General features: G+C 32.0%; 1 protein-coding gene across 1 annotated transcript in view; it reads left to right on the top strand.

Annotated features, from left to right (window-relative positions):
• LOC134699998 (protein Mpv17-like) overlaps positions 1–23,396 on the top strand; it is a 29,127-nt gene extending 5,731 nt beyond the window's left edge. Inside the window, exons 2-7 of the mRNA XM_063561399.1 lie at positions 10,405–10,514; positions 11,394–11,483; positions 14,270–14,365; positions 14,693–14,725; positions 17,430–17,482; positions 20,229–23,396. Coding sequence (XP_063417469.1) covers positions 10,405–10,514; positions 11,394–11,483; positions 14,270–14,365; positions 14,693–14,725; positions 17,430–17,482; positions 20,229–20,421 — 575 coding nt within the window. The 3' untranslated portion in view covers positions 20,422–23,396. The remainder of the gene's footprint in view (positions 1–10,404; positions 10,515–11,393; positions 11,484–14,269; positions 14,366–14,692; positions 14,726–17,429; positions 17,483–20,228) is intronic.
• The last annotated feature ends 3,614 nt before the right edge of the window (positions 23,397–27,010 follow it).

Here is a 27,010-nt window from a genome sequence, read left to right as displayed (position 1 = left end):
CCATAACAGATAGTCTTAGTACAAATACGTCGGCCTCAGTTAATATGGCACACATAGATACAACATCTCAATGTCCAATTTGCTCTGAAGTTGCAAATGATGACACAATTAACTGTGACACTTGCCTTGAATGGTTTCATTACTCATGTGTTCAACTAAACAAATCTAAGGTGGACAAAATACCATCAATAGCACCATTCACATGCCCGTTATGTTGTAATGACCTTTTACATACAAACACTACTAGTACAATTGAGACTTTGTGTATACCAACAGATGAACCGATACCTTCTATACCGTCTTCAGCTAACATAAACTTACCTTCAAGTGGCGTTATATCAAGCATATCTACATCTTCATCTTCTAGTGTTCTTAAGTCATCTATATCAGTTGCTAACTCTGTGCCATATGTTATTCCAACAATAACTAGTTCAAATTTTAGTACTGCATGTCTGACTTCTACTTTTCATCAAATACAATCAACTTCCAGTTGTAATACAACAAATACAACCTCAGTATCATCAGGTGCAATATCATCTATCATATCACCAATTAAAAGCAAGAAGAAAGCTCCAAATAAATTAATGTTAGAGAATGATAATCTTAGATCTTTTATCATAGAACTTGAGCAGAAAATTAATGATCAAGAGAGAACTATAAATTTGCTAAAATCTGCAAAACCCAGTAATGAGTATACAAGTACACAAACTTTTACGAACAATCAAAACAACATGAATGGACTTCCCAATTCTGGGTACAAGGAAAACATGGACAATATAGAAAAGAAGCTTGCTACTCTCATGGACTACCAACACATGCTTGCCTTCTCAAATCTGAACTCTAGAATTGATAATCTTCAGAACACTATGATGAAAAATCCACATACTCCATTTTCAACAGTTCAAAATCCGTATGCTCCAGCTTTTCCAATTCAAACTCATTTTCAGCATAATGTACATCCTCATTCATACTTTCATCATGGAAACAGCTTTACCGCTCCTTTTAGACAGGTTCCAAATATGCATATTCCGGTAAACCCGATTTATCAACATGGAATTAATCTCGCTCATCCAGGACACAATTCGTTTACTCCGTCTCATCCGTTTCACAATGCTCATGTCTCGTCAAACATCACTCAGTCTGCTCAATCTATAAATCAAGTACATACCGACTCAAGTCAATCTCTTCATCAAAGAAATTCGCATCATGTAACTAAACCACCCACTGGTCATTATTCTAATCGTAACCTTAGTAATGCTCAGGCCAACTCTAACACTCGTAGAGGCCCATCACACACAAAGAGAACACATCCTCCATCATACGGTGAATCAGTTTCAAGAATATATAGTCAAAACAAAAGAGATGACTCTCCATCTTCATCATCTAAATTAATTCAAGCGAATAACAAACCTAACATCAACAATCATAGTGAAGTTAACAATACCTTATTACAATCTAGTGAAACCAAAGTCATTGAAAACATAGTGGTACCATCTAATGAAACCAAATTCATTGATAGTCAATGTTCAGATCCTTTTCTAGACAAAGGAATGACAGAACCGGACATTCGGGAGATGTAACCGTGCAATCGAGGGACGCGATTGACCATTTTAAACTTTTAACTTTTAATATAGAAGGCATTCGAGGCAATGCTCCTTATTTGGAGGAAATTTTACCTTTTAATGATTTTATCTGTCTACAAGAGCATTGGTTGTGGCAATATGAACAACAAGAGGCTACAAAATTTCTTAAACATTTTAATTATGCTATAAGATCAAGTGACTGTAACTTCCCGAAAGTACACTCTGTGCGTTCACGTGGTAATGGTGGAGTTATGATTTGCTGGAACTCCAAGTTTGATAGCTATGTAAAAACCTTAAAGGACGGTAATGAGCGTATTATTGCAGTAGAAATTAACAGCTCTCCAAAAAGGATTTGTTTGATAAATTGCTACCTTCCTACATCTGGATATTCTGATACAGCCGTTAAGTATCAAGACAATCTTGACTTGCTTGAAATCATCATACAGAAGTATTGTGATTCACACCAAATTATTCTCGTAGGTGATATGAACGCAACAATGTTACTTTCTCGACGTAACGATTCAGATAGACGTTTTAGATCTTTTATAGATAAACACAAACTAGGTACTCTTGCAAACATGGGAACTGCACCAACGTATCAGCATGGTAAAGGATCATCTCAGATCGATTATATTTTCAGTCATACTGTTGACAATCTTCTTGAACTTGAAATATGTCACCAACATCCAACAAATACGTCTAGTCATGTACCAGTTGTGGGCAAAATAAAAGCCACGTTAAGCTTGACTTGTGCAAAATCTATTAAACCTCCTGAAAGAAGACGTAATCTATGGAAAGACTGTGATATTGATGCATATCAAAGCACTCTGTCTAACTCACAGATACCCATCATTGAAAGACCAGATCAAATAAAGACATTTATTGACCAGCTTAATGGTAATATACTTGCAGCTGCCAAAATTGCTGTACCATCTAAGAAAATTCGTCTGAAGGGACCAAAATGGAAGGCTAGTCCAGCACTAAAACAATTACTTGTGAAAGGCAATCTAATCCACAAAAATTGGATTCAATATGGAAGACCAACTGTGAATCACCCAATTATTGAAGAACGTAGATCTATCAAAAGACGCATTAGGTCACAACAGCGACAGGACATGGCATGTGAAAGGAAACAATTCTATAACCAAATAGTTGAATCTGGCATGTCCACAAACTTTTATAAATTGATAAGAAGAGGATTAACTAATACTATTTCAAAACCACAAGGCTTCATGAATGAAGGCCAACTTATTCTTGATCTTGACAAACAAAGTAAAGGTTTTGCAAGATTCTATGAAGACCTTGCTGTACCAAAACAACTAGATCAATTTGACTCTGATTATCATGAAAATACTCAATTTAACTTGGAGCTTATTCGTAAAATTGTCCTTGAAAATAAGGATACTTTTTCACCTATTACGCCTGATGAAGTAAAATCTGCTATTTATAAACTCAATAACAACAAATCAAGTGATGAATACGGAATTTGTGCTGAGCACCTTAAACTTGCAAGTTCTACTATTTTTAACGTACTGTCTGTACTGTTTAATGCCATAATTGAACACTGCTATATACCTTTACAATTTTTATCAGGAATCATTACACCTGTTCACAAAAAAGGGAAAGACGCTACTGATTTTGGTAGTTATAGAGGCATTACTGTTTCATACACAATAGGAAAAGTTTTCGAACATGTCATTCTAGACAGAATTGAAGATCGGTTACCTTTAGACCAGTCTTCATTACAATTTGGCTTCACCAAACATATCTCAATATTACTGGCAGCGCTACTGATCAACGAATGCATCGTAGAAGCAAAGGAATTCAACCTTCCATTATTTATAGCGTTTTTAGACTCTCAAAGAGCATTCGACGTTGTCGATCATCCGTCTTTAAAATGTAAACTGTTTTTGAATGGAATCTGTTGTAAAATATGGAATGTTATTGACACGTGGTATACAAATTTAACTTCAAGAGTAAAATGGTGTGGTCGTCTTAGTGAAAATTTTCCCATTAAACAAGGAGTGCGACAAGGAGGCATTTTGTCCACAGGTCTATACAAGACCTACATAAATGACCTTCTAAAAACATTAGAACGCAATAGACTAGGAATGCATATTGGAACAACCTATATTGGATGTCCGACTGTTGCTGACGATATTGCTCTAGTTGCCAACTCTGCAACAGATCTCCAATTGATGTTGAATGTAGCTAATTCATATGCAAACCGTGAGAAATATGTAATACATCCCGAGAAAAGCACTATACTTATGAAAATTCCACCTAAGCGATCAAATACTACGTTTTCAGACTGGAAATTAGGTGACAATGAAGTCTCAGTGTCTAAAACAACCACCCATTTGGGTATAATTAGATCAGAAAAAAATGAGGTATCAATAAATATAGATGACCGTATTTCGTGTGCTACAAAAACTCTGTACAGTCTCACTGGTACTGGTTTTCATGGAACTAATGGCTTACCACCAACCACATGCATGAAACTGTTCATAACTTATGTTCTTCCAAGACTTCTATATGGCTTGGAAACATTTGTTCTAAAGCAATATCATCTTAATGCTCTAGAAAAATTTTACATTAATTTCCTGCGTAAAATCCAGTGTTTACCAAATAGATCAGTTAAAGGCATTACTTATCTGCTTCTTGGTGTTAGACCTGTCACGGCTGAGCTCCATATTAGACAATTGAACCTTTTGGGATGTATTATTCGAAGTGAAAACTTAACTTTAAACAAAATTCTTAGAAGACAGATTTCAACAAAATCAGAAACTTCAGACAGTTGGTTTACCTACATAGATAAACTTCTAGTGCAATACGATCTTCCCAGTGCGGCTAAAATGGTTATTAATCCACCGTGTAAATTATTATGGAAAAAGAATGTGAAACTAGCAATTGATAAATTCTGGACTCAAAAATTACTACTTGATTGTCAAAATAAATCTACCCTGTCGTACTGTGATCTATCAAGTTTGAAAATTGGAACTGTTCATAAACTCTGGTCTTCAATTGAAAGCAATATTAAAGATGTCCGCCGTGGTGGTATAAAAGCTCGTCTAATTACAGGAACTTACGTTCTCCAGTCCAACACAAGTAAATTTAATCAACATGAAGTTAGCTCTGTTTGTCCACTTTGTCAATATGAAGATGAGGATATAGTTCATTTCATTTTAAAATGCAACGCTCTATTTAGATATAGAAAATCATATATAGAAGAATTGGAAGTGATAATAAACAGCATAAGTAATCCAAATACGTGCTCATGGAATAGTCTGGTTGGAGATTTTGGTCTATTAACACAGTTGATTCTTGACCCTAGTGTTTTGATAAAACAGAAAATATTATCATGTAGTGAAAAGACTCTCACTAAAATAGAGGATTGCTCACGAAAAATGTGCTTCTCCCTACACTGTGGAAGATCATTGATCATAAACTCTGAACATTGATTGTCAAACTTAGAACTGTGATAATAAACTCAGATTAGTGAATATAAACTCAGAACATTGACTTTAAACTCGGAGACATCAAGGGTGTACATATTCTAAGGCTCTTAACCCAAATGTTTATATTGAATTTCTATGTAAATAGTATTGATAAGATAATCCCTTTAATGTGACTATACATATATCATTAATGAACATTTACCCATTTATGGGGTGCACCAATATAGTGGTGGATTATACATACCAAAGAAGAAGATGCGGGTGGGTCCGTCAAACAAGGAATCAAATTGGTGTGGCCTAACTTTAAACTTACAAAAAAATATTTGATTTTATAATCCAAAATATGTCATGTATGTTTTTAATCCAAATAATTATTATACATGTATATGTAGTAACCATTATATATTAAAAAAAATCTCGTCATAAAGAGTACTTTCTTGGCTTCAAAATCAGCACAATTTGGATATAATTATTTGGACTAGAATGATTTTGCACCATAAATCAATTATATGGCAAGCAAGCTATTACATTATGTACATGTCCTTTTTTTTTTTTTTTGATGTATTAAATAATTTCTCCCATAAACAAATTTATATGGATGATCTAGCTAATTTTTCATCAATGAATTTGTATTTATAACTTCTTTTTGCATAGTTTGAAAAGAGGTATTTAAAAATTCTTATGTACCTGGGATGAGGTAGCTGATTAATTCTAAATGTCTATAGATATAGGAAGATGTGGTGTGAGTGCCAATGAGACAACTCTCCATCCAAATAACAATTTAAAAAGTAAACCATTATAGGTTAAAGTACGGCCTTCAACACGGAGCCTTGGCTCACACCGAACAACAAGCTATAAAGAGCCCCAAAATTATGCATGCATAAGTTCTGGTGGCCTCTGTGGTCCAGTGGTCAAACTTACTGTATCCTGTCAACATTGAGATTGTGAGTTTGAATCCAGTATGTGGCAGTTGTGCTTGATTCCAACCTTAATTTACAAGGATTGGTAGTTTTTCTACTAAAGGCTGGTGGTTCTCCATGAATATTCAAGCTTCCTCCATCAATAAATATTGACCTCCCCGAAATACAAAAATTGAAATAGCATAATAGTGCTGAAAGTGGCGTTAAAACGACAGTCAATCATTAGGCCTAAGATAAAATATTGTTTGTTTCCCCAATCCTGACCGACCCTGCAAAAACAGTGCTACTCATTAAATTTTAATATCAAAACTAAGTTAAATATTATTTTGTTCATTTCCAATATTTCCTGACTTGCAGGATTGTACAATAATTGTTCAAGCTTTTTGGAAAAATAGAATTATTTTCATACCTACCTACCAACACCTGGTTTGACAGGGTCGGGATTGGGGAATAAAAAGATATATTAAGTTAGGCCTTATACAATTTTAGGTTTGTTTTTGTTTTTTTGCATTTGGCAATTTAAGTCTAAAATATAAAATGTAGCTTATATATTACTTCAATGTGGTTTACCACGTCTACGTCATGTTAACAAGTGCAATTGTTGTTATTTATACAAGTTTAAGTAAGACGTCATTATATAAGTACATGTGCAAGGATAATTAAATAAAAATGAATATTAAATTGAATCAGTAACCAGAATTAATGGAAGATTGCCAAAATATGTATTTTACATTAAATTCACCATTCAATACCTTAATGTAGAAAAGTAACGACTCTCTAACTGCACTATAGTGATATAATAATAAGCAAATATATTTTATTGACTTGAGCGAGTTTAAAGTCATGAATGAATGAATTATTTACGGTTGCTGAATCACACGTATTTAAACCATGGCAGGATAAATGGAAATTTTCCACAGATTTTAAAAAAGGAGAGAATTTAGTTTATTTGTGATGGCCGTAGCTTTGAGAATTTATTCACATGCCTACTTTCGACATCCCATGTCAACATGTGCTATTTCTACAGGTATTGTAATTCTAATGATTATTTCTTTTATGTCTCTGCAGCTCACAGAATTATAGATGGAGTTTGCTTGGCAACTAGCTAGTTTGATTTTTAATTATTAATGTATTAAATTTTTGCAAATAGCTATAGTGATGCTGAATCGTGTCATTTTAGTTTTCCATTAAACTAAACGCTTTAACATGTTTAAATGTCTTTGTTTAACTAATCCATTTTACTCTCAATATCATATATAATTGATACATGTAGCATTTTTGTAGCACTGAATATTATTTATTTCATTAAATAGTTCTGGAGTGGATCCAGGGTTTTTGAAAGTGGGGGCGTACGGTAGAATACTTTTTATGCCTGTATTATATACTATACATGGTATATGGTACTTAAATTTATTTTCTTTTAAGATTAAATTTCTAATTAATTTTCTAATCCTAACAGTCCTGACAGTGTAAATTGATATCATAACTATGATACAAATTGAACCTGTTTGCATGGTTGAATATATAGGTTTCTTAAATTGAAACTATATAAAATTATTGATTCAAAGCTAGGTATTAAATATAAAAGATGTACTTTAAGTTATAAGGCTGAGTACACCTGAGTCAGCAATAGTTGTTGGCTTTGTGATATTGCCATGATATTTTCCTAAGTGTTATTACACATTTTATTGATTTGGTTAGACATCCAAAACTTGTATGCTGATGCATGAATTATACAATTCACCAGTAGAGCTTACGTAACCTGATATATAATGTCAATGAGTGTATAAAGTACAAAGCAATATGCATTTTAGATTAAGATGTCAGACAAACATGATCAAGGGACACCATGAATTCATCTCTTCAATGATCATACATGTACATGTATACATGTCATGCCAACAATTTAATAGATGAGTTTGCATTCTTAATACTTTTCCTAATTAGGTCTGTAATCTCTAGAATTACCAGTTCCCACATTTGATATTTAGTCCAGGCCCCAGGGGCGGATCCAGTCATTTTAAAAAGGAGGAGTTCCTAACCCGGGACAAAAGCAGGGGGGTTCCAACTACATGTCCCCATTCAAATGCATTGATCGGCCAAAAAAAGGGGGGGTCCAACCCCCGAACCCTCAACCTGGATCCGCGCCTGCATTCACATGTCAATGGAAACGTAATTTTATAAATATTGAAAATAAAACTTTGGATTCTATAACCACTGTAATATTTAAAATTATTATATATATATATATCCTCTTATATATTCAATGGATATATATATATATATGCAGTCATAGGTTTGAACGTAGTTTTCAATTTAGACTCGTATATATATATATATATATATAATTATTTTCTGTGACTGTATCTTACATTAATTTGTAGGATCCTTTACTATAGATAATTTAGCTGATCTGTAACAATAACATCTTCATGCCTTATATATCATGTACTGTAGTACGCCGCTAGATTAAAACTGACGTGGAAAGGTAACATATGGCCACCGAAAGCTCTTTTTTTTTAGAGCCCAGGTGGTCGTGTGGTCTAGCGGGACGGCTGCAGTGCAGGCGATTTGGTGTCACGATATCACAGTAGCATGGGTTCGAATCCCGGCGAGGGAAGAACCAAAAATTTGCGAAAGCAAATTTACAGATCTAACATTGTTGGGTTGATGTTTAGACGAGTTGTATATATAACCCTCGCTGGGATTCGAACATATATATATATACAACTCGTCTAAACATCAACCCAACAATGTTAGATCTGTAAATTTGCTTTCGCAAATTTTTGGTTCTTCCCTCGCCGGGATTGGAACATTTGCGAAAGCAAATTTACAGATCTAACATTGTTGGGTTGAGTTGTATATATATATATGTTCGAATCCCAGCGAGGGTTATATATACAACTCGTCTAAACATCAACCCAACAATGTTAGATCTGTAAATTTGCTTTCGCAAATTTTTGGTTCTTCCCTCGCCGGGATTCGAACCCATGCTACTGTGATATCGTGACACCAAATCGCCTGCACTGCAGCCGTCCCGCTAGACCACACGACCACCTGGGCTCTCAAAATATATATATATATATATATAATATTTTTTGACAAAAGAAAATAAATTGAATATAAATGCATTATTACGCATAGATGCCAACCATTACGATTTTCCCGTATTTTTCCCGATTTTGCGATCAACACTACGCTTTTACGGTCAAAGTCGAATAGTTACGGATTTCCAATCTTCGCTGTTCAATTGTGTAAAACATGGAACTTTATCATTGCTTTCCCGTCTTGGTCCAGTATTTAATAAACGCCAATGTAAGGCTTCCGATTTCTCAGGAGTTATGGACCTATTGTTGGGTAACTAACTGACTTTCAAAGAGGCAAACTTGCATTTTTTTAGTAACTTTCCCCCTTCCTCTACTTCTCCTTGACAAAATGAAAATGTACGAGTCGAGAACATCTGAACAATTAATGAATAGAATACATACTACAGATAACATGTTTAATGAAACATGTTAATTATTAAATGCACATCACTTTGCAATCACTTGTCAGTATTTTTTATTGGTAAATGCACGTTTTTGAGTGATTACTGAAAACATTTCAAAAATACGGAAAATTTGATGGTTTGTTACTGAATGGGTCAAAAGGGGGTTGGCATCTATGTATTACGTACACCTTCTGAAAACAATATTTTTATGGTAATTATCTTTTACAACTTTATATTAAACTTAATCTAGCTATAAGTAGAAAAACAATGACAATTTCTTCTGAAATCTTTGTGCACATTTATAAATAAAATTGTTCAACAATGGAATTCCTTAAATAGATATAAGAAGATGTGGTATGAGTGCCAATGAGACAACTCTCCATCCAAGTCACAATTTATAAAATGAAACTATTTTAATTCAAGGTACGGTCTTCAACATGGAGCCTAGGCTCACACCGAACAGTAAGCTTTAAAGGGACCTCAAATTACTAGTGTAAAACCATTCAACCCTCAGAAAACCAATGTCTATACTCTATATAAAAAACGAGAAACACTTACAAACCACATAAACAGACAACAACCACTGAACATCAGATTGCTGACTTAGGACAGGCGCAAACAATTGCAGCGGGATTAAACGTTTTAATGGTACCAAATCTTCTCCCATGCAAGACATGAAATGATAATTTATTGCAATTTCAGAAAAAGCGGCATAGAAATAACTTAATATTGCTATCAAATTTTAAGGTGATATGTACATGATGTATAAAATTATAAATTTTCACATTGCAATTTTTGCAATAAAAGCGAAAATTACAGATTTCACAGTACATAATAGCAATTGAACTACAAGATAACACCAGCAAGTAATCAGGGCTAAAGTCTGCCTCTAATTTGATTGTAATTCATGGTATTATGATATTATTGTAGAATGTTTTTATTTGTATTTTCAGGAACGTTAATGGCCACAGGTGATTGTATATGTCAGTTAGTTATAGAAAGGACACGTAATTATGATTTCCATCGAACAGGCAGATTTCTAGGATTTGGTCTATTTATAGGTGTAAGTATAACTAACATACTGACATATGGTAAATATAAAAAAGGAAGATGTGGTACATGTATGATATCCAATGAGACAACTTTCCACAAAACACCAAATGACACAGAAATTAACAGTTATAGGCCACAGCAGGATATTTATATTTTAAACAATGAGGCTTAATTAATGCAGTGAGACTCCACAAGGCATAAAATTTCTTGAAAAAAACACTGAAGCTTTTTTTCTACCCATGTGAATGTTAAATAACTGACTGCCAGTTGTGTTCAAAGGGAGATAATTATTGAACAAAATTAAAAAAAAATGCATAATAAATACAAGATTAAAGATATGTTCAAATGAGAATTGTAGGACATTTTAGTTAAAACAGTTCTGTTTTACCCATAGACACTCATTTTACATTTTAGACTAGATTTCTAGTATGTGAGATATTTAAAAATCAGGATGATTATAGACTAATTGGATGTCTGAAAATTACACACATATCAAAAAAGACAAATGTTTAAACACACCATGTTCATTAAGGAGACAGCAGTTCAACAATGATAAAAAATCAGAAACTATTCAAGGTCAACATACAATTTTTACCTATAGCCACGATAGTGAAAGGTCTATACAATATGTTCAGCTCTGGATAGACTTGATTGTAAAATGTTTGTGAATAAATTTATCAAAAATAGCTATCATAGATTTATCACTAAATTGCATACAAAACTGAAAGTTTCCCTAAAAAAGAGTCCAGAAAGACAACTTACTTTGTGATTTTTTTCCCAAATAAGTTGACTATTGCTATTTAGATTTTACTTGTGATGCTTTTATCAATTAAAAATTGTCATTATTTTTTTTCAGATTTAATGCAAATTGTATTTTTTCATTTTTCAGGGTCCAATTTTTAGAGTATGGTATAAAACTTTAGATAAAGTATTTAGAGGTACAAAATATGCTCCAGTGAAAATGGTTATTGCTGATCAGGTAAAGATATACACAATTCATGAACATTATTTAATAAAAGCACATATATACCTGTACTTATTGGATTACCTCCCCTGATAAATCAGATTATGTTTTATACAAAAATGCTATTAAAATTTACATTTTTGCAAACCTGCACTTTTTCCTTAATTTGAATTAAGAAATAATTGTTTCATACTGTGGATTCATTGTTAACATTGTGAAGAAAAATTATATCAATGGATGCCATTTTGATATTTTTGTCATTTGTATTGTATAAGGCACCCTCTTCTGTCAACATAAGACAAAAATAAAAAAATAAATTATATTTTATTTTATTTTCTATTTTGAACTTATTTTCTTTTGTTTTCCCTGAAGTAAGAAAAATAGCCTGGCAGAAGTCTATGATGGATGTGAATGTTTAAAATTTCTGTGATTTAGTATGTTTTGATGAACTGTTTCTCATCTATTAAACAGCATACTTATTTCAAAGGGAGATCATTTATATTATAAAAATTGAGTTTAGAAAAACTTCTTTGGAACTGATATTACATAATTTCTATAGAATGCCAAGAATTTTTGTTTGAAAAATACAAGAACCATGATTTTAAAGACTAATTTAGAATTGTTTAGATGTATTTGAATAATGATTACAATTGAAATTCTGATAGCAGTAAATGTTGTATGGGATTCAAACCACCTTTATCACTTTAAATCAATTTAATTTTATTAGTAGATACTTTTTATCACTTACCCATTACTCGCACCAATTTATTTTTCATAATATTACAACTTTGTTGACGTCTCTAGTATTCGAGAATCAAAGTTTGACATATATATTTATTCACTAGAACTTTTCTAGTTAACATGGTTAACAGTGAAAATCCATGATTTTAATAATTTTCCTTGGTTGTTTTTTTTAACCATTCTTCTGTTTATTTATAATGGGTTCAATATTTTAATCAGTTGATATTCATAATCAATCAATTTTAGCCCCTCTTACTATAATTTTAAGAGTTTTATTGATTTTTTTTTATTTTTAAGAATTATGAATAGTTTTATTGTGATATGAACATTTATGACACAGAAACCCAATAAAAAAATAAAATCTAATAAATTCAAAAGGTTAAAGGTTACCTAAAGTGTGGGTTTAAATTTACTGATAGAAATATACCAGGTTTCAAAATAAAAACACCACCACTGCTTATTTTCCAGCCATGCCATTCCAAGAGCATTTTCAGGCTACAATTTGGTTAGAGACGAGAGCTCTGTTATAATTCCAGGTATTGGTTGTGTTGAACATTCACCATTAGTAATTGTACATGTACATACAAATCATAGTCATGATAGTTTTGGGTTTTCGTTCATATCAGTCGCAATATATATGAGAAATAAGATAGAACTTTTCTGGTGAAATAAACAGATTACAAAATTGCAAAGTTAATAAATTTCAATATTTTTTGTCTTACGTTTGATTTTTTTGGAGCCTGCGACTTTTGTTGCAGAAATCTCAACATAGGGAGAGTGATCTGGCACGGGGAGGGGGTGGCTGTTAAAGTAAAGCTTTATATTTACGACTATCAACATAATATTAATGATTAGTATAAAAGGAGAGACATTTCAGCATGTGCACTCTTGTTTTTAAAATTTTCTAAGAACTTTGCTCAATTTACAATATCTCTTAAAATCACTAAAAATTTTAATTTTACCTTGGGAAATTAATGTGTAAACTCCCTTTAACTAAAGATTAACAATGTTTAGATCATTTTCCTGTTATATGAGGGTACTATTAGTACACATAAATCTAATGGATACATCTGACTTGTTTTCATTCATCAATGTTCATGATTAACTACTTTTGTATCTTCTTTTCAGCGATTTAAAAACATAATCTCTGATATGCAAATGCATGAAAAATGTCATTTACTTTTACCTTTTTGAATAGTTTCTAAACTTGCTTTGTTAGAATTTATTTATTTTCAAGGGAACAAAATTTTGGTGTCTTAAAGAAAAACTTGCATTTTTAATGAATATTTGATTTGCCAAAGTCTAAATTCAAGATTTGAGAAATTGAGAAAATGTTTGCCTCCTTGAACGGTTAACTTCCTAAAGCTATATCCAGGCAAACTATGAAAATTGGTATCTAATGAATTAGAATGAATTCACAGCTTGACATTTTCATCAAGATTTGCCACTACCTGTTTTATCAGAGCATGATCTTTCAAAGTATTTGTTTTTCATGTATTTACAACATGTACAACAATATGATAAAAAAAATTGTGAAAATCATGAAAAATCCTAACTGATCATTTACTTTATGTAAAAGTTTAGTCTGTGAAAAATTATTATGATATTACTAGGCAAAAATTCAATCCTTAGGCCAAAATAAAGTATGTGTGTTTACTGTACCTCTACCTACCCTAAAGTTTGTTTTTTTGTCATTTTTGATTAAGCACTGTTAAAGTAACAATGTTGCTCCCATAGACTCAATGTAAAAAAAAATATCTGCCTACCTACCCTGTTTTTTTCCAGCATGTGACAGTAAACATGCATACTGTTTTGTTTTGCCTTATCAAAAACAGATATTGGCAAAATATTTGGCAAGAGAAAAAAAAACTTTTACAGTTACATATTGGTGACTAACAAATTAAGCTCCGCCTATTTTTATATTTTTTTTATATACCATGACCATCATTGACCATAATGACATGCTTTTTTCTCATGCAAATATTTTAGGTTTTCTATAAAGATTTATCTTTTGTTAAGTTTTTGCAGTAAAATATTTAATTCTTTATTAATACTTACAGGGGTTGTTCGCTCCAGTGTTCTTGCCATTTTTTCTTGGAACTATGGGATTTTTGAGAGGGGAAACAGTGGATGAGTTCAAAAATCAAGTTAAAAAGGTAACAAATATTATTTATACTGTAATCTGCTTTGTAAAGTCTGCAATGGTGTTTTGTTCACACTGCATTTTTGCCACCAGTAAAACCTTTTTTTATATTATTGAAATGTTTAATTTAAAGCGTGCAATATTTTCAAGGAAAATTACCATCATCAAAAATTAGGAGTTGAAAATGCTTGTTTTCCATCTTTTCCTTTCTAATATTTGAGATCAGAAACCAGTTCCAACTGTTTCTATCTTTTGAATACTTTGAACATATAATCATAGTAAGAGTTTGAAATATTGTGCTTTTATTTTTGTAATCATTTCACCATTTTGTTTATTTCAGGATTTTATACCAGTAATGAAAGCAAATTATAAGGTGAGTTAATATTGTAAATACTTGATTTTAAGGTGGTACCCAACACATTCACTGAAATTTATTTGGCTCGTTTAATTTTCATAAAATTTTGACAAATGATTTACTTTGACCCTTTGACAAAAATATAAAAATTTCCATAAATTTGAACCAACCAATTTATCAGAAAAATTACACTGGTTTGACAAACACTAATTTGATCATTGAGAAGCTTAATATTCCTCCAACAATACAACATAATTAAAACGTTACGCTGATTTTACAGAGTTATCTCCCTGTAGTGTTATGTACCACCTTAAGGTTATATCAATGTCAATTAAAACAATAGTTGTAACCCATGATGTAGTGTGTTATCCATGTTTTTTAGTTTGTGATCCATGAATTACGGTAAACCAACTTATTTTTCCAGAAACTGTATTATCGCATTTGGGGCATTCAAGCCCACTTCACAGCGATAAAATTTCATAATTTGCAAAATTACTTGATTTCGTTAAATAAGAAAGAACAAATTTAACATATTTGTGTGCAAAAATTAGTTGGTTTACATTAGTGTGTGATCCATGATTTAGAATTTTTTTAATTAGGGCCCCGCCTAAGGCGGGTCGCCCTATAGTGATCAGTCTGTCCGTCCGTCTGTCCGTCCGTAACACTTGAGTGTCCGCTCTATATCTTGAGAACCGTTATGATTTCAAAGTTTATACTTGACATCCATTTTAACCAACACCAGAGGGTGTGTCATGATGTATGTACAACTTCCTAGGTCAAAGGTCAAGGTCAAAAACTTTGGTTTCAGTTGACAACCCTGTGTCCTGTGGTGAAGATCGTGTCCGCTCCATATCTAGATAACTGTTATGATTTCAAAGTTCATACTTGACATCCATTTTAACCACCACCAGAGGGTGTGTCATGATGTATGTACAACTTCCTAGGTCAAAGGTCAACATAAAAAAAACTTTGGTTTCAGTTGACAACCCCGTGTCCTGTTGTGAAGATTGTGTCCGCTCTATATCTTGAGAACCGTTATGATTTTAAATATTATACTCAGTGATATTGTTTGCCTTAAATAAGTGGAGAATAAAGGCTTTTTCCCCTGGAGAAGAATCCCAATTTGAAAAAAAAAAATGGCTTAAAATTATTCCCAAAAAGACAACTTTTTTCCCAAACAGTGCAGTCTCAGTAGTAATTGTGCATGAATACAAACTGAAAAACACTCATTTAAAAAAATTTCATACCCAAAATGACTATAAGTGCAGATTTGAGGGTCTATTTATGTATAATCACTTACAAAAAGGGTCTTATTTCAAAGCAGGGGTTGACTCTTGAAAGGGGGTCTGTAAATTGAAGTTTCAGTCAAATTTGTGGTTTATTTTAAATTTCCTAATTTGATAAAAATGACACATATTTTCCCAATAAAAAAGGGTAGAGGTAGTTTTGAAAAAAGCCAACAATATCACTGTATACTTGACCTCCATTTTAACCAACACCAGAGGGTGTGTCATGATGTATGTACCACTTCCTAGGTCAAAGGTCTGTCTGTCTGTTGGTCTGTCCATCGCTAACAAATTTGATCCACACTATATTTTGAGAGGACAGCTGTTATTATTTCATACTTTATACCGGACAAACATTTTCAACTTAACATATATATTAACCAACACCAGAGAATGTGTCATAATGTATGCATCCTAGGTCAAAGGTCAGTCTGTCGGTCTGTCCATCCGTTCGTTGTTCTTAACAAATTGTGTCCGCTCTACCTCTCGAGAACCGTAAATATTTCATACTTTATACTTGGTGGGTCATAATATATTGAAGGCATAATTCTAAAAATATGTGACAAATATCATTTGAGCAGCACCTTTAAACATTTTGTTCAAATATCAATCCATATATCCAGAAGTCACCTTAGAGTAGTCAACAATGAGTTCACATCATGCAGTCATATCACTATTATACTATGAAAGTAAGTTGAGAATATTTATCAGTTTTAACTTAAAATCTTAGATTAAAATCACACGTGAGACTATGTAATAACTTCAAATAATGCTTCATATCAGATTATCCATACAACTTATTTACCCCACGTTATCGACAGCCGGGCCCACAGAGATGGCTCCCATCTCAATGATATCTAGTTTCTCCTAAGTACATGAATAACATCCTTAACACTTAAGAAAAAGATAACATAAATTTAAGTTTATAGCTGACACAAACCAGGTGATATAAACAAATGAGTGGTAACATTTTAATTTCAATTACTGTAAATTATACTGTTTTACGTCAAATCAAATGAAAAAAATAAAATAAACTGTGAATATGTAATTCAGTTATGTCCCTTTGACCAACTTTTTTTCAGAAATGAGGTAACTATCCATCAAAGTTAAAACAAAGTGGATGTAAGCAATTATACCAATTTAAAAGAAAAAACATTTGTATAGTTGGCTATAATAAATAAAAAGGCCCCAACATGAAAATTAAGAAAAAATCAATTGAGAAAACTAATGGCCTTCAATTTATAAAAAAAAAACAATTAATGGAAACAAATATGACAGGCAGACATGAATGAAGGACAACCACTAAACTACAGGCTACTGACTTGGGACAGGCACACATAGAATGTGGCAGATTTAGACATTTGTTCCTTTGACCTATTGTTATATTTTTCAGATATAAAAGTTATGTCCCTTTGACCAATTGTTCTATTTTTCAGGTGTGGCCAGCAGTCCAGATTTGTAACTTTATGTTTGTGCCTTTACAACACAGGTAAGCATATGAAGGCCATAACAATTTAATTGTAAGGTTATTGTCCTCTTACATTTAAAATATTGGGCAGGTACAACCATTTTATTATTCTATTTACACTATTAATAGAAATAAGAGGATCTGTTATGAGTGCCAATGAGACAGAAGCCTTGGATCCACTGAACAGTAACCTTTAAAGGCCCCATAATGACTAGCATGAACAATTTAAACATAAAAACAGTCTAATCTATATAAAAAAAACTGAGAAACACTTATGAACCACAGCAACAAACGACAACCACTGAACCACAGGCTCTCGACTAAGGACAGATGCATACAAATGCAGAGGGTTTAAACGTTATAAAACTTCCCAAGGATTTTTAAAAAGATTAAAAAAAATTGAAATATAAATTAAATTGTAGATGTTAATCTAGTAAGACTACATATTACTGTTGCAAAAAAATCGCTTGTTTTGAGATATGTAATTGTTTGGCAGGAAATAAATTCTAAGGATTTCTCAAACAGAATTTATGGTGTGATTAAAAATTCTAATGTAAAATTCAAAAAATGTTTTCGGTTCAGATGGAATAACATGAATTACAAAAAAGAAAGTGAAAACCTGACTGATGTATAAGAATTACAAAAAAAAATAACCAAATTACAAAATTTACAAAATAAAAGTAGACTAAATTACAAAATTTACAAAATAAAAGTAGACTAAATTACAACCAGATGCTCCGCAGGGCGTAGCTTTATACGACCGCAGAGGTTGAACCCTGAACGGTTGGGGCAAGTATGGACACAACATTCAAGCTGGATTCAGCTCTAAATTTGGATTGTGATTTAATAGTTGACACAGCATAGGTTTCTGACACAGAATGAATGTGTTCTAATGAACTTAAAATTTTTGTTTTCTCTTAGAGCAATTCACTATGCTGTTGAATATTAATCCTCTCAAAAAAATGTTTGAAGAAAATATCTTTTTATTTATGAAATTTCAAATGAGAAAAATTGAACCCAATTTTTTAATCACATCCCCCTTTCCCTTATTCCAAAACTAATCTCAATTAAAATATTCTTATGGAGATTGCAACAATAACTACTCACTTAAATACATCATGAAATATTAAGATGTAAAAAAACTGCTTGTTATCACTGAATGGTAAAGATTATTTAAATTTATCAGTTGGTAGTAAAAAGTGAATATACATTGTATATTGTATATAACAAAGATTTAAGTTGATTCTGAACTAAGAAAGATAACTCCAATTAAAAAAAAATCTTGCAATAAGATATTTCTTGCTTACTATTCTGGACAAAGAAAGATAACTCTAATTAAAAAAAAAATGGCTATTTCACAATATTGTGAAATTAGATATTTCTTGCCATTGCACAATACTGTGCAATTGAAAAGACTTGCTATTGCACAATACTTAATATAATAATTTTAGATCCTGATTTGGACCAACTTGAAAACTGGGCCAATAATCAAAAATCTAAGTACATGTTTAGATTCAGCATATCAATGAGGCCCAAGAATTTAATTTTTGTTAAAATCAAACTTAGTTTAATTTTGGACCCTTTGGACCTTAATGTAGGCCAATTTGAAAACGGGACCAAAGATGAAGAATCTACATACACAGTTAGATTTGGCATATCAAAGAACCCCATTTATTCAATTTTTGATGAAATCAAATAAAGTTTAATTTTGGACCCAGATTTGGACCAACTTGAAAACTGGGCCAATAATCAAGAATCTAAGTACATTTTTAGATTCAACATATCAAAGAACCCAACCGATTCATTTTTTGTCAAAATCAAACTAAGTTTAATTTTGGACCCTTTGGACCTTAATGTAGACCAATTTGAAAACATGACCAAAAGTTAAGAATCTACATACACAGTTAGATTCGGCATATCAAAGAACCCCAATTATTCAATTTTGATGAAATCAAACAAAGTTTAATTTTGGACCCTTTGGGCCCCTTTTTCCTAAACTGTTGGGACCAAAACTCCCAAAATCAATACCAACCTTCCTTTTATGGTCATAAACCTTGTGTTTAAATTTCATAGATTTCTATTTACTTATACTAACGTTATGGTGTGAAAACCAAGAAAAATGCTTATTTGGGTCCCTTTTTGGCCCCTTATTCCTAAACTGTTGGGACCGACACTCCCAAAATCAATACCAATCTTCCTTTTGTGGTCATAAACATTGTGTTTAAATTTCATTGATTTCTATTTACTTAAACTAAAGTTATTGTGCAAAAACCAAGAATAATGCTTATTTCGGCCCTTTTTTGGCCCCTAATTCCTAAACTGTTGAAACCAAAACTCCCAAAATCAATCCCAACCTTTCTTTTGTGGTCATAAACCTTGTGTCAAAATTTCATAGATTTCTATTTACTTAAACTAAAGTTATAGTGCGAAAACCAAGAAAATGCTTATTTGGGCCCTTTTTGGCCCCTAATTCCTAAAATGTTGGGACCAAAACTCCCAAAATCAATACCAACCTTCATTTTGTGGTCATAAACCTTGTGTTTAAATTTCAAAGATTTCTATTCACTTTTACTAAAGTTAGAGTGCGAAAACTAAAAGTATTCGGACGACGACGACACCAACGTGATAGCAATATATGACGAAAAATTTTTCAAAATTTGCGGTCGTATAAAAATTACTAAAATTTCGATTGTTTGGAATAATGGTTGTTGACTTTAGTGTTTATTTGTTTTGTACAGCTTATAATTTCCCCATTATTTTATTTCAGAGTTTTAGCAGTGAATTTAGTATCAATATTTTGGAATACTTATTTAGCATGGTTTGCAGAAACCAAAAATAAAGACAATTTAAATTTGATTGAACAAGAACTTATACTACACGAAGCAGTTCACGAATCACATGACACACCAACAAGCAAGTCCACGTCGCCAACAACTGTAACTAAAAGTGTTGTAAGCTGAAACTCGAAGGATTTTTGCCAGTCCCCGTCCTCTTCAATAACTGTAACTGAAAGTGTTGTAAGCTGAAACTGGAAGGATTTTTGGAAGTTACCGTCATCTTGAAAAACTGTTAATGAAAGTTGTTAGCTGAAACTAGAAGCAATTCTTAAATTTTGTTAACTAAAAGAATAAGCCAGTCTACTTCAATAACTATGAATGAAAGTGTTGTTAGTTGAAAGAATTGGCCAGTCTGTAAAAATAAGAAAACACTAAATACCATAAGAAAAGGTCCACATCTATACTCTGACAGTGATTTCGTGATTTATGTTCAGTTTTGGATGGTGCATAAACTTAAGTGCAATTTATTGTTTTAAAGTCTAAGAGTATTATAAAACTTCTTTGATTCATGAATTATTTTGTTTGTGTAAAATAGGTGTCATTAATTTTTATTGTTGAATGTGACCATTTGTTGCATAAGCAAGACATAGCAACCTACATTCTATTGCCTGTGTCATCATCAGTTAGGCTCATAGTGAAAATGTATTTTTTTAATCAAAAACTTTATCAAACCTTCATGGAAATTTATAAAGTTTGGACGACAGCCCTCTTATGACCATAAATAAGATATTTAAAATACTTTTTATTTTTCCTTATAATTATTTAACAGGCATTTTTTTTTTTGTAATTATTTTTAGAAACAGTGTTGGGTTAAAGTTGTTTTTATAGAAACTTTGTCAAATCTTCAGAGACTTGACACATGGTGATTAACATGACGTACTTGTTTGGCTTTATAAATATTTTGATATGAGCGTCACTGATGAGTCTTATGCAGACGAAATGTGCGTCTGGCGTACTAAATTATAATCCTGGTACCTTTGATAAAGTTCTACTTAATCAAAATTTTGATTTTTTTCTTTTATCTTTTACAGTATTTTTAATTATGAATGAAGGACTTAGTTTTTGTGCAGGGAACATTGACATGCATCTGAGTAAACAGCTTAATTTTATTTATCCATATTGGATAAAAAGACTTAATCCTAGGTATCTAAAGGCCTCAAGGCTCTGATGAATGACAAAGTCTAACTCTCAAGCACATTTTTTGCTGTTGAAATTTTTTTTTTATAAATTTGCCAAATACTTTTATTTGAGGTCAACAAATGCTAAGAGAGGATCAGACTGAGACGGTTGTTGTTTTTAAGACGCACTGATTGTTTATAACTTGCCATATTTATCTGATTGTTGATTTAAATTGTTTGTGTCAAATATATTTTTAAGAAATCCATTAGACCCAAATAGTTATGTTACAGAAATCCAGGCCTATGCCATAAGGATTGTTATCAGTTTAAAACTTTTTTTTTTACAAAAAAACATGCTGCCGCTAGGGTTTTGTCTAAGAAAATCCAACTTCTAGCCACCATTTGTAGTATAGAAGAATTTGTACATTTTACCTGGTCCTTCTGTAAAGTCAGAAATTACTGCAATGTTTTTATAATTTTGAAAAATGCAAAAAAAATTATATGAATCAAATAGGATTTTCTGAAAATTGCAAAAAATTAAAATTGCATTTTAGTCTAAAATGACAAAATCGCAATACTAAATGCATGCAATAATTTCTGAATTTACATTATTCATTTAAGGGTTTTATAGCTGAATGAAAAAGAAAAAATATTGCCGATGTGTTATATGTTACAGACAAACTTTTTATGAAGTGTCATATTATTATTTTGTAGGTTTTAACTAATTTGATTGGATCGGAAAGTGTCTCATGTTCAACTGTTTTTTTTCAAATATAGACTTAAAATGGCAGATAGAAAAATGATATTTTGCTCAGTTCTTTTTGAATATTTAAATATAGAAATCTCAAAGGTCAGGCATTCATAACAGCCATGAAAATGAGTTTCTGCTCTATTTCTGGCAGATTGACAATTATAATATAACAATTGTAGCCTATGTGTCACATGGATATGATTGATGAAGATATACCGACCTTTAGAAGTATATCTACCTCATACTTGATCCACATGTACAGTAGATATATTTCTTTCAGGTTGATATACCCTTTTCTCTAATTCTATCGAAATTTATCCCTTTCCGAACCCATTGTATAAAAAATTTTAATCAACGTGTGGTTGCTGGTGATCTCAAAAGATCATTGGATGATTTAAAGGGTCATGAACTTTTTAGCTAACTGGATGAATCAAAATTTGATAGCAGGTGTTAATGAAATTGACAACTTCGTGCAATTTGAAAGGCACTCGAAGGGGATTTTTGGTTAACAAAAAAAGAAAATGTTTTTTTAATCATTAGAGAAACAGATTCTTACATAATTACTTGTGGATTATCGGATTTATCCAATCTCGATAGTTAAATTATAAATTTTAAAGTCCTCGCCACGCGGCTCGGACTTTAAAATTGATAATTTAACTATCTCGATTGGATAAATCCGATAATCCACTGGTATCAATGTAAGAATCTATATGTATCAACCTCATACACAGGCTATAAATGTTTTAAAATATTTATTTAAAAATGACTTGTAAAATTTTGCAGCAATTAACCAAAAATATATATATATTGATATGGAAAGAACTCCCAGTTTTATTAGGGAAGTATTTATTGCATGCATTTATTATTGCGATTTTGTCATTTTAGACTAAAACGTGATTTTAATTTTTGTAATATTGAGAGAGAAAAAAAATCTGTCACATTTTTCGCAATTATAAAAACATCGCAATAATTTTACAGTACATGGAATGTTACATTTAATTATAATGTTGTTGTTTTCAATAAAACAGGAGATATTTATCATGGGAGATAACTCTAATATTTTTATCATGGGAGATAACTCTTAATATTTTTATCATGGGAGATAACTCTATATGTCTTCAACCTTGGTATCAGTGATATTAATTTTGTTGCTCATATTTTACATGTTCTTGTTGTTATGAAGATAGACCAATATTTGGCCTTTATTTCAATAAAACTACTTACTTGTATTAACTGTATCATTTTATCACAATACTACAAACAATTATGACATTATATTCAATATACAAATTTTAAGCGGCTTTCATACAAGTGAGAGGTTTAGCTAGCTTTACAACCAAGTTTGATCAACAATTTTCTACATAATGAAATGCCTGTACCACTTCAGGAATATAATGACAGTTGTTATCCATTCTTTTAATGTATAGAGCTTTTGATTTTGCCAATGTTTAAGGGACTTGTCGTTTTGATTTTGTCTTGGAGTTCTGTATTTTTGCTATTTTACTTTTCATTCATGTTAGTTAACCCAGTTTGTCTCACAAAAAGGATGTGGCTAGATCATCTGATTTAATCCTTGTTGGTTTCATATGTTCTCAGGAGGACAACATTTAATATGGAGTAAACCCTTGTTTTTCAATAATTGTCTTATACATTGTTAAGTATTCACTTAGTAAAAAAATAAGAAGAATTGTTATATTGGCCAATGAGACAACTCACCACCAGAGACCATATGGTGTAGAAGTTAACCAAGAGAGTTCATTGTACGACCTTCAACAATGAATCAAACCCATACTGTATAGTTATGAGTTTAACATTTTAGAAAAGGTCAATCTTCCTAAACCTAGAACATACTATTATAGTCAATAAAAAAAGAGTTAAATTAAGAATGTACTTAGGTGAGGTTTTGGAATTTGTGTCAGATATTCTAACTTCTCTGTGTTTTTCCATACGATATAAGGTAAAATATTTTGCCCCATAACACCCATTTATCTTTTCATATAAGACTTTATAGCTCATGAAAGGTCATTTACCAAAATTTTAAAAGATTCTTGATTTTCTTTCTTTTGAATTCACTCGGAGACCCAAATAATACCAATGGAAATATAAGGTAAAAGTCTTGAGTCAGCCTTTACCCGCCATATTTTAAATATCAAATATCTCAAAAAGGAGCTCCATGACCTATCAATATCTTTAGCTTATTTTTATCCTTAACCAATGCTCTACCGGCTTATATATATAGTATCAATTTTAGATTCTTGATTTATTTAATTTCATCTAAGAGGCCCCTCATGGGGGGGGGGGGTCCTAGTAATCACATAATCACCATTTTTTTGCCAATATAATCACATAATCATTAAATATTTGCTTATCTTTAGTAATCAAATAATCATAAACTAAAAATACAGTCTTAGGTAATCAAATAATCATGAAATATTTGGCTTAATAATCAAATAATCATTAAAAAAACGGCCAAGTAATCACATAATCAAAAACCCCATGAGGGCCCTCATCTAAGCAATGATTTTTTTGGTAAGATATAATACTTACTTAGTTTGTGTCATCATAGTTTCTATATGTTGTTACTCTGTTATTTATGGATGTGATGTCTGGATGGGGTTTACAGAACCGAAACAGAGAAAATTATAATGGGGCAATAGTACAGAAAAATGTATCATAAAAAAGAAGAAAAAAAAGGTAAAAGATTGAACAGAATAATGAATTGAAAAAAATGAGCAAAATTTATCAAGAATAGAGAAAAAAGGCAGAAAAACATTAAGAATACAGAAATGAAGAACACACAAAAAAAGATCTGATAAAAGCATGTTAAACCCACCACATGTTCAAGTCTAGACCTTCTCATTGAAGGTCTTATACAATATACACATGTTCAAGTCTGCACTTTTTCATTGATTGTCTGATGCAATATCCATATGTTCAAATCTTGACCTTTTCATTGGTTGTCTTATACAATATCCACATGTTCAAGTCTGGGTCTTTTCATTGGTTGTCTTATATAATATCCACATGTTCAAGTCTGGACCTTCTCATTGGTTGTCTGATGCAATATCCACATGTTCAAGTCTGAACCTTTTCATAACAATATCCACATGTTTAAGTCTGGGTCTTTTCATTGGTTGTCTTATACAATATCCACATGTTCAAGTCTGGACCTTCTCATTGGTTGTCTGATGCAATATCCACATGTTCAAGTCTGGATCTTTTCGTTGGTTGTCTGATGCAATATCCACATGTTCAAGTCTGAACCTTTTCATAACAATATCCACATGTTTAAGTCTGGGTCTTTTCATTGGTTGTCTTATACAATATACACATGTTCAAGTCTGGACCTTTTCGTTGGTTGTCTGATGCAATATCCACATGTTCAAGTCTGGATCTTTCAATGGTTGTCAAATTCAATATCCACATATTCAAGTATGGACCTTTTCGTTGGTTGTCTAGCTGATGCAATATCCACATGTTCAGGTGTGGACCTTTTCATTAGTTGTCTGATGTTATATCCACATGTTCAAGTCTGGATCTTTCAATGGTTGTCTAATTCAATATCCACATATTCAAGACTGGAAATTTTCATTGGTTGTCTAGCTGATGCAATATCCACATGTTCAAGTCTGGACCTTTTCATTGATTGTCTGTTCGTAAGCCACATGTTCAAGCCTAGACTTGTTCATTGATTGTCTGATGCAATATCCACATGTTCAAGTCTGGACCTTTTCATTGGTTGTCTGATGCAATATCCACATGTTCAAGTCTGCACTTTTTTATTGATTGTCTTATACTATATCCACATGCTCAAGTCAACACTTTTTCATTGATTGTCTTATACAATATCCACATGTTCAAGTCTGGACCTTTTCATTGGTTGTTAATACAATATCCACATGTTCAAGTCTGGACCTTTCCATTGATTGTCTGATGCGATATCCACATGTTTAAGTCTGCAATTTTTCATTTATTGTCTTATACAATATCCACATGCTCAAGTCTACACTTTTGCATTGGTTGTCTTATACAATATCCACATGCTCAAGTCTAGATCTTTTCATTGGTTGTCTGATGCAATATCCACATGTTAAAGTATGCACCTTTCCATTTGTTGTCTTATACAATATCCACATGTTCAAGTATGGACCTTTCAATTGGCTGTCTGATGTAATATCCACATGTTCAAGTCTGGATCTTTTTATTGGTTGTCTGATGCAATATCCACATGTTCAAGTCTGGACTTTTTCATTGGTTGTCTGATGCAATATCCACATGTTCAAGTCTGGACATTTTCATTGGTGTTTTTATGTTATATCCACATGTTCAAGTCTGTATTTTTTCATTGACTGTCTGATGCAATATTCACATGTTCAAATCTGGATCTTTTAATGATTGTCTAATTCAATACCCATATGTTCAAGTCTGGATCTTTTTATTGGTTGTCTGATGCAATATCCACATGTTCAAGTCTGGACATTTTCATTGGTGTTTTTATGTTATATCCCCATGTTCAAGTCTGTATTTTTTCATTGACTGTCTGATGCAATATCCACATGTTCAAGTCTGGATCTTTTAATGATTGTCTGATGCAATATCTACATGTTCAAGTCTGGACCTTCTCATTGGTTGTCTGATACAATATCCACATGTTCAAGTCTGGACCTTCTCATTGGTTGTCTGATGCAATATCCAGATGACCAAGTCTGGAAGATTTTAGCGAAAGAAATATAAGTATTCCTGAAAAATTATAACACCAGGGTTTTCAATATCACAAACTTAACATGTTCCAAATGGTGAAGTTGAAATCATCCCTTTGTAAATTTTACGGACGCGATCACGA

This window comes from Mytilus trossulus, unplaced genomic scaffold, assembly GCF_036588685.1.
Source record: "Mytilus trossulus isolate FHL-02 unplaced genomic scaffold, PNRI_Mtr1.1.1.hap1 h1tg000103l__unscaffolded, whole genome shotgun sequence".
Classification (NCBI taxonomy): Eukaryota; Metazoa; Mollusca; class Bivalvia; order Mytilida; family Mytilidae; genus Mytilus; species Mytilus trossulus.
Note: the sequence above shows the minus strand (reverse complement) of the source record. Positions and strands in the feature narration are given on the sequence as shown.